Here is a 9,351-nt window from a genome sequence, read left to right as displayed (position 1 = left end):
CCTCTACTTTACCAAATGTGATGTCCTTCTCCAGGGAGTGGTCCCTCCTGATAACATGTCTAAAGTATGTGAGACAAAGTCTCATCATCCTCGCTCCTAAGGAGTATTCTTTGTACTTCTTCCAAGACAGAAGCTTATCCATGGTTACATAGTTTTCAGACAAAAATTATTTTTCCAGTGTCTTTTATGTCATAAGGATACTTTTTTTTCCCCACGGGCCAGTACATATTCAGAAAGAATTTTGGAAACCAACATAGGGTTGCCAGCTTTTTATTTTGTTTGATCCTGACCTTCAAAAACAAATACATAACAGTTATCATCTCCTCCCACTTTGATATCAGAAAGTAAAGGATGATTTTTTAGTAGGATGTTAAAGAGATTTGACCTCAGAAAAACTGATAACTCTTAAATTGACTGCGTTTAGCTTTATGAAAGACCTTTTTCTTTCTCACGGAGTGGCACCCGTCCACAGACTGGCATTTCAGCACCTGTTCGTTTGCTTCAAAAGAATAGCCTGCCTTCCACGGGCTGCCTCTCTAGCTGTGACTATAGATTTCCCATTTCCTGGGTTTCATTCCTGAGATATTGAAGCTCTTCCTCATCTGCTGTGACAGAAACCTCTGCCACTCTCTCCTGGAGCATTTACTACAGTGGATTAAAATTCTCTGTCCGTCTGTCAGTATCTTCCACTAGACTGTGTTCTTTTAGAGCAGGGACTATGTCTTGTCAATCCCCAGCACCTACTATGGAGACCTGGCACATATTGCCAGTTGCCATCCAGTCAGTTTCAACTCATGGTAACCAACCCCATGTGTGTCAAAGTAGAACTGTACTCCAGAGGGTTTTCAAGGGCTGAGTTTTTGGAAGTAGATCGCCAGGGCTTTCTTCCGAGGTACCTCTGGGTGGACTCAAACCTCCAACCTTTCGGTTAGCAGCTGAGTACATTAGCCATTTGCACCAGGGACTGCCACATATTAAGCACTCAGAAATGTTGGTTGAATGAGTGAATGCTTATGTAAAGGAAGGATGGATTTGAATTAAAGAGAGTTCAAAATTCATTCAATATACCATTTTTATGTGTAGCTAGTAGAAAATAATGTTTAATTTGCTTAATTAAATTAAGTAGAAATTAATCTTTAATTAATTAAAATACGTGTTTTTAAATTTCTGTGTTGAGAAGGAGGGTCTCCACTTTAAATGTATTTTGTGTTCAATATCTAGCCAACCTGTAGAATGAAAGCGGAAAACTCAATTAACGGGTTATTAATAAAGCTTTGATGATTCAAGGGACACCCTTTTGACCTGCACTGTGAAGTGGCTTTTATGGGCAGGCATGGCAGTGTTACTTGAAATCACGTGGTAGCATCCACTCTCAGGGCTGCTGTGGATCCAGCCAGCTGATGGTGCAACACATAATGAGACCTGTCCTCCTGATTAAAGATGTGTCTGTTTGCCTGGGGAGTTACCGTTGCTAGATAGCTGTGTCTGCTGCTTGCTGCTTTTCAGAAAGCACTGCTGGACTTCTAACTGATGCTCTGGCTCCTTGAACATTCTTTCTAGGAAGCCCCAGGGGAGAGAGCTGGGAAGATGCACAGCTCCCTGGAATGTGGGCCTGTTCTCTTTCTAGAAGTCAGTCAAGGACTGAAGACTGTCCAATTAGACATGTCAGGAGCATTGGAAATGAACTCCAGTTCATATTGCAGGCGGATGGATCTTGGAGAACGAAGATAGTAGTTGGGGTGGGAGGTTTGTTTTAGTTAATGTTTTTGTCGTTGTTGTCGCTGTTGTTTTCCTTCCAGTCTACCTGTGGGAGTCATTGTGAACAAAGTCCTGTGTCAGAAAAAAAAAAACACAGTAGTTTGAAGGTCAAAAGGAACTGAGGCTAATAAGAGGAATTCTCAGTGAACATTTATAAATGAGAGATACTTTTCAAAGGTTCACCAGACCATCTGAGTTCGAACTGCTTCCCTTGGCTAGAAGATGGATTGAAGCAGAAACTGTGTAAAAATCCTTGATTATTTTTAGCATAACGCCTAGCTCCTTCCTTCCCCCACTCCCAAAAGGAAAAGTCTTAACACACTCTTTCCACGCCTGCCCCAAAAAGCCCTTTTACTTGATTGTTTTGTGCTTTGCGCTTTACTCTGTGTTTTTCAGTCTTTTTAAATGCACATTTAACCTTTTTGATAAACACAGAGCCGCACTTTTCATCCCCACATAGGAAATCATCAGCATCTGTGTATTCCACCAGCCAGGCTCTGGTTGAGCTTCGTTTTCCACAATGTTTCGTGGGGGGCACAGGGAGTAGTGGTGTTGTAGGAGGACCCACAGATTGCTTTTTCCCAAAATATAAAATTATGTGATAATGCCAAATGCGCTTCTCCTGTCCCAAATCAAAACTGAAATGTGAATTTCCACCCCCGCCCAGCCCTAGGTTGATATTCCCATAGTGGAGTGCCCTTTTCCCTTGGGAAACCACACCCCAGCTGCAGCCTTGTGGATCTTCTCACTTCAGTTCTGAAGCATTTCCAAACTGTGAGAGGCACTGGATGGAGCCACGTTACCCCAGCTCCACCCAGCAAACATGCTTTCATGATGTGGTTTGAGACAAGCCTCTCAAAGTGAATCACTGCTGAGATTTCCTTTTTGCTCATAACACACACATCAGTCATCAGCCTTTCAAGCACGACCTGTTCAGAGACCCCAGGTTCTGATGAACTTAACTGAGAAGGAAAACTTTAATCTTCTTTCTTTGTGGCTGCAGTCACATGCTCTGGTTGCCTAAAGAATGGGCAGTGTTCAGAGCTGAAGCTCCTGGACAAGCTGATCGTCAGCCCTGTGGTTGAAGGAACACGTGTTTCTAGGGTTTGGGAAGTAGATTAACACTAGGCTTTTTGATACACCAGTCTCATCCTTTATAGACTATTGTTAATTTGATCTGTTAGAATTATACTGGGTAAGATAATATATACTATTATATTACTACTGGGTAAGATAACCATGGAGTGGAGTCTCCCTGGGTGATACAAACAGTTAACTAGCTTGGCTGCTAACTGAAAGTTGGAGGTTTGAGTCTACCCAGAAGCACCTCAGAAGGAAGGCTTGGCAGTCCGCTGCCAAAAAATCAGCCACTGAAAATCCTGTGGAGCGAAGTTCTACTCTGACACACATGGGGTCACCGTGAGTCAGGATCAACTCAGTGGCAACTGGTAGTACTGGTTGATAAAACCACCAAAGCCAGGGGGAGCTAATGTTTTTCCTTCATTACCGCCTTTATTCTATTCCCCTTTCTCATTCTTTCCCGAAGGGAGCTAGAAACCGTATGTCTGCACAGGTTGTGCACTGCAGTCTGACTAGTACCTCTGGGGCTGGCGGCCCTGGCTTCAAGTGCCTGCTACAGAAAGGCTCTCTCCAGCGGGCCTCTTGGGAGGTATGCCAGTAGGAAAGGCAATGGCTGCATCTGGAAATGCCTCTAACAGGCCTGAGTTCTGTTCTCCTGGACGTAGATTTGAGCCTAGGAGCTCATTATCCAGTGTAAATCTGCTACCTGGGGACCTCTTACCCACAGAGGCCACAAATCAGTGACTTATTAGATTATTGTTTACAGAAATCCTGTGGATTCTTTTCTTTTAGAAACTGCATGTTTTCCTGTTCCAAGAAGTGCTTGTGATCACTCGAGCTGTCACCCACAACGAGCAGCTCTGCTACCAGTTGTACCGGCAGCCGATCCCTGTAAAGGACCTCCTGCTGGAAGACCTGCAGGATGGAGAAGTGAGGCTGGGCGGCTCCCTGCGTGGGGCCTTCAGCAACAATGAGAGAAGTATGCATGACAGCCTGTGCTGCCCTTTTGAATGATTTGGGTTGTGGTGGTCAGTTCAAAGGGAATGGCTGGGCAGTGAAAACAGAAGAGCCAAGGCCTGGGGCCAAGTGAATTCCATTGCTGTTTCATCACTTACTGGCTGTGTAACCTTGTTGAGCCTCTGTGGGCCTCAGTTTCCCATCTGCAGAGTGGGGATACATGTGTTCCTACTTCATAAGGCTTGTTACAAGGATTACGGGAGACACTGCAAGTGAACATGTCCACATATAACTTGAACATTGGCTCCTTTTCTCTGCATCCTTCGGTTGGAGAAAAGCACACTTAATACCAGACAATCCCTTGTGGATACCAGTTTCACAGCAGTGGGTTTCATAGTTGTGCTGGCAGACTAGTCTTACAAGGACATAAGGATGGTCAGCTGGGCTGAGTGTTCATCTGTAACATTACCTGAATGGGTTTCTCTAACTTGAGACTTTATTAAGAGGAGCTCAGAGGGCAATATCTGGTAGTATCTTCCATGTGTCTAGCAAGACAGTGCGTAGAACAAAGTTAATTTCTTTGCCCCTATGGAACTTACATTGCAAAGGAAGAGATAAACCAATATTCCAGGTGCTCCTAAGAAAAATAAATCCTGGTAAGGCTGTAAGGGGACAGAGAGAGATAACAGTAGGTGGTCTGTTTCAGATGAGGTGGTCAGGGAAGTCTTCTTTGAGAAAGTAACATTTGAGCCTCCTGGGTTAACACAGGCATCATATTTTCAAAGCAATTAATATATACTATCAGCTATTCATCAATCCTTCCACCCTACCGGTAATAATAATGATAGCAGTAGTTCATATTTATTGAATACCATGAGATGCCAGGCATTGTGTGAGCACTTACATGTATTATCACATTTGTTCCCTGTAACAACCCTATGAGTCAGGTTCTCTTGGTTTTCCCCATTTACAGATAAGGAAACTGAGGCACAGACAGGTTAAGGTAGTTGCCCAAGATCAAAGGGGTGTAGACTGTACTTAAGGGATTGGTATTATCTTCTAGCCAAAGATGGCTAGCAATGAAGCATTTGGGCCTACGCCGCCTTTGTTGCTTAGCCTCTAAGCGATCTGAAGTGGTAGTTCCCAGTCTGTTGGCTCCTAGGTTAGAGCAAGCGAACTGGGTCAGAGTGCTCAAGAATTGCACACAGGGCCCATTAAATGTCAGTTAGTGGTGATGGTATTAGACTAAATAAAGATATCTTGCATATTGTACACTACCATTTTTCAAATGTATATAGCTCCTCTTGAGTTAAAGTGTAATTTCATTTAAAAAGGAAACCGAATGTATCGTAACTCTATGTCTTTACATATTTTCTCAGTCAGTGGATACTAAATGTACGGGTACTATCAGGTGGAGTGTTGTAGATATGTGTTGATGTTACAGAGAGTTTCTTAAACTTGAAAAAGCTCTAGCTTAGGCACTTGTTAAAATTACAGGTTGTCAGGCCCATCCCAGATGTGTTGAATCAGAATCTCTAAGGGTGGGTGGGGCCCAGGATCTGTATTTTTAACAAGCTCCTCAGGAGTTTTTGATATGCAACTAGTTTGGGTAACCAGTACTCTGGGATCTCCTGAAATGCAAGACTTGGTTATTCCAAGCTGATGCCCACTTGCTAGCTTCTGAGAGCAGTTGATGGTGGCTGGAGGGTGGAGCTGAGCCATGTGCGGGATCGTGGGGAAACATTTTGTAATCGATTAGTGATGTCTGCAGGTGGGGTTGCCATGAGTCAGAATCCATTGGACGGCTAGGACGGCAACTGGTAGCCATGAGCCCTGGGGGTTAGGGTTACTACGTGTGTTATCTTTGGACTGGTGAAATACCTGTTTATTGACCTTTTTCCTCGTGTATTTTTCATTTCTAGTTAAAAATTTTTTCAGAGTAAGTTTCAAAAATGGATCCCAAAGTCAGACCCACTCGCTACAAGCCAATGACACCTTCAACAAACAGCAGTGGCTTAACTGTATTCGTCAAGCCAAAGAAACAGTTCTGTGTGCTGCTGGGCAGGCTGGAGTGCTTGACTCTGAGGGACCATTCCTAAATCCTGCCACGGGGAGCAGGGAGCCACAGGGAGAGACAAGACTTGAGCAGATGGACCAATCGGACAGTGAATCAGACTGTAGTATGGACACGAGTGAGGTCAGCCTCGACTGTGAGCGCATGGAGCAGACAGACTCTTCCTGCGGGAACAGCAGGCACGTTGAAAGCAATGTCTGACAGAAGCGCATCTACTTCCTGGAAGTTGCCCTGTGTCTTACTGTACAGTATTTGCATTCCACACGTGGAACGGTTTGGAGAAGCACTTTTTAATACTTTTGTGACCGTGTTGACCCAGTCTCTTATATCTGTACCTTTGTCCCTAGTACTGTAACTGCCAATCTGTCTGTGTAAGCTGGAATCTGTGACAACTGTTACCCTGTGTTGCATTTCACAAGTGGATGGATGGAGAGGTACTTGAACAAGTTACTTTCAATTGTCCTGCTGGATTTTAAAAACAGTAAAAGAATCTCTAAACTACTGTTTGTGTAGATTACTTAGAATCCCTCCATGCTCCCCAGCTCTTAGACATGGTAGCTGACGGCACAGAAGTTAGAGGGCCTTGCAAACAGGACATGAGGAAGTCACTCATGTCTGGCGATGGCATTTGAGGGAGAACTGGGAAAGTTAAATGCCTCGGAGTAAGATTGGTGTGATGGCATTCAACCAGAAAGCGTCATTGAACAACATCCCTGGGGATTCCAGAGGCTTCATTTTGCAAGGGAAAAAGTTCTGTGTTGACCTTGTGATTGATTCCATCCAGTGCAAGTTTGATGCAGTAATCTATTAGGGCATGAAATAGAGTCTGACCTTAAATGGGCAATTATGCAGAAGCAGCTGCCAGCTCTGAATCTTTGACAGAAATGCGCATTGCACCAAGACACCTCTGTAGTAGTTAGTGGCTTGCCTTCAGAGCCATTTCTAGCCGAAAACATCAGAATAGAGACTGAAAGGGCCTGGGAAAAACCTTCCAGGATCACAGGAAGGCCGTGTCTTCATTCATGTTGTTCCATCTCTCAGCCTACTCAGCCTTTATAGCAGAAATGAAAAGGTGAGGAAAAGAGACAGTGACCGTCAGTGACTCTGTTTACAGAAGCTTGGGAGAGGAAGAACTTGGAACTGGAAGTGTTTCATCATGACCTTATGTGGGAGGCCTTAGAAAAGTAGTGTCCAGTGCTCCTCTGAGAAAGGCCAGAGCCTTGGGTTTTCCTGCTGTGCTTCTGGGTCATCAGTTTTGCTGTCTCTGACTCTGTGCTGCGGTCAGAATCATAATTACATTCTCCAGAGGCCAGTTCAATTAGCCTTATGATTTCATTTGACGCAGTGGTTAAAGCACTCGGCTGCTAACTGAAAGGTAGCCATTTCGAACCCACCAGCTGCTCTGCGGGAGAAAGATATGGCAGTCTGCTTCTGTGAAGATTACGGCCTTGGAAACCCCGTGGGGCAGTTCTGCTCTGTCGTCCCGGGTCACTAGGAGTTGGAATTGACTCAATAGCATTGGGTTTGGTTTTTATGATAAATTAGGATCAGTTAGCCAAACTGGAAACCTCTTAGTCCAGCCTTGACTTACAGTACAGACTTGGTTGCAGATCTTGGTGGGGGGGGGGTGTTAACTAAATGCACACAGAAAAGCTCCCTGTGAGTGTAAATATTAAGGAAGACCTGTGCAAAATTATACCCGCACCAGCACTAGTAGTAATGATTCTAAATTATTGCCAAAAAGGTTTTTCTTTTAAATCTTCTGTGTTTTTCAAGTTTACAGGGGGAAAAAAAAAAGCAGTCAATTCAATGTTGTCATTTTCTTATGTACATGTCATGTGCACTCAAAGAAGCTATATGACAAGATTATCAGTATACAAACAAGGTAGATTGCTGTATTATTTTTGAAAAACAAACAAAAATATTGTGGTCAGTTTGGCCCTGTAGAACATATTTCTGTATTTATAGATTTTAAACATGGTGAATTTTTTTCTATTACAAGTTTATTTAAAACTACTTTAATGTTTCTCAAGTTGTTATTGATTTAGCCAGTGAGCGAGCTTGCTGCAGGAAAAAGCTGAGAAAAGTCTTTTGATGGAGAAAAGAATGAAGCATTCTTTGAAGGAGCCGTCGGTCACTTTGGCCAATGTGTTGAGACAAGACGTCTGTCAAGTATTGCTTATGGGAAGAAAGTAAATGAATGTTTTCATAAAATGAATGTTTTTGTATAACGGCCTTAAACTTTTCTGGAAGCATTTCAAATAAATTACATTAAAATGCCATCCTTTTTGTGTGCAGTGTTTGCCCTATGAATGTCAGATTTCAGCTGCCATCCGGGGAGGCTTCTTTCTGAAATGTTTGATTGTGGTCCCCAAATACAAACTTTAAAATAGGATGCGGGTGGAAATAAATGCTTTGATTTGGTCTGTCAAAACTTTTCCAGAACTTGTATTTTTAGGATCTCATTTTTCAAGCGTTCTTCATTCACTTATTTGCTTATTCATTTTTTGCAACTATTTCTCGAATCCATACTATGTGTAAAGTAAGTGACAAGTCATAATTGTTATAGTCAACAAGTATTGAATCTCATTGCTTAGGATAGGGGACTGTTGATGAACCTGAGGCTAAATTATAGAAGGCAAATTGTACCTTGAAATTCTTACTGGAATTTCAATCTACCTTTTCTTTAATTAAAATGACTAGTTTTATTCCCTGAAAGAGTAGTTCTTAGATGAAAAGGCTGAGATGTTTTAAGCTATTGGTAGCCAATTCTCAATAGCAAATGGGCCCAATAAGGCCACTAGTTAGTTTTATTTTTATGATAAGGCTTCACCATTTTCTTTAACACACTGTGAATTCCCAGATCAGTCAAGATACTCACATAAGTAAATATAAGTCCAAAATTTTTTCCCAAATGCAAATTCACCTCTAGCTCTCCTCCTCTCCCACCCCTTCCTTTTTCTCCTCCTCTCCAATCTTCACCGCCACTTTGGATATTCCCCCTACTTTTCACTCCCATGATTGTATTATCTGTTGATACTGGAGGGATATATCTTCACTAGTTAATTAGATAATGTTTGTACTGACATTTTGTGGGTAAGTACAAATGACGGAGGGCTAAATGGTTTTCTTTAGTCTATTTTCAAGATGTTATTTTACACACAACTAAATGCAATGCTCGCAGGCTACACAAAAAGTCATAACCAATGAAAAGAGCCAGAACTAGCAATCTTGTGCAAAATTAGAGTGTGGTTTCAGCTTCTGGGTTGTGGTCACCACCACCAATGGCTTTAGTTTCCATTCCCGGCATAGTCCCCAACAGCTAAGAATGCAAAGCTCTTGGTCCTATTTCAACAAAGACTGTGGTTAGATTTACATTCAGCCCTTGTCCACCTCCTACTAATCCTCCAAAGGCCTGAGGACTCTCTGGAAGAATTGGTAAAGAGAATGTCTGACCACATAGTTTCACCCAGGCCAGTTCT

General features: G+C 42.8%; 1 protein-coding gene across 1 annotated transcript in view; it reads left to right on the top strand.

The window, feature by feature from the left end:
- ARHGEF3 (Rho guanine nucleotide exchange factor 3) overlaps positions 1-7,666 on the top strand; it is a 71,549-nt gene extending 63,883 nt beyond the window's left edge. The window contains exons 9-11 of the mRNA XM_023726440.1: positions 3,305-3,427; positions 3,631-3,817; positions 5,718-7,666. Coding sequence (XP_023582208.1) covers positions 3,305-3,427; positions 3,631-3,817; positions 5,718-6,070 — 663 coding nt within the window. The 3' untranslated portion in view covers positions 6,071-7,666. The remainder of the gene's footprint in view (positions 1-3,304; positions 3,428-3,630; positions 3,818-5,717) is intronic.
- Positions 7,667-9,351: the final 1,685 nt, after the last annotated feature.

The sequence above is a fragment of the Trichechus manatus genome, unplaced genomic scaffold (assembly GCF_000243295.1).
Source record: "Trichechus manatus latirostris isolate Lorelei unplaced genomic scaffold, TriManLat1.0 scaffold00001, whole genome shotgun sequence".
Lineage (NCBI taxonomy): Eukaryota > Metazoa > Chordata > Mammalia > Sirenia > Trichechidae > Trichechus > Trichechus manatus.
This window is presented reverse-complemented; position numbering and strand designations above follow the sequence as displayed.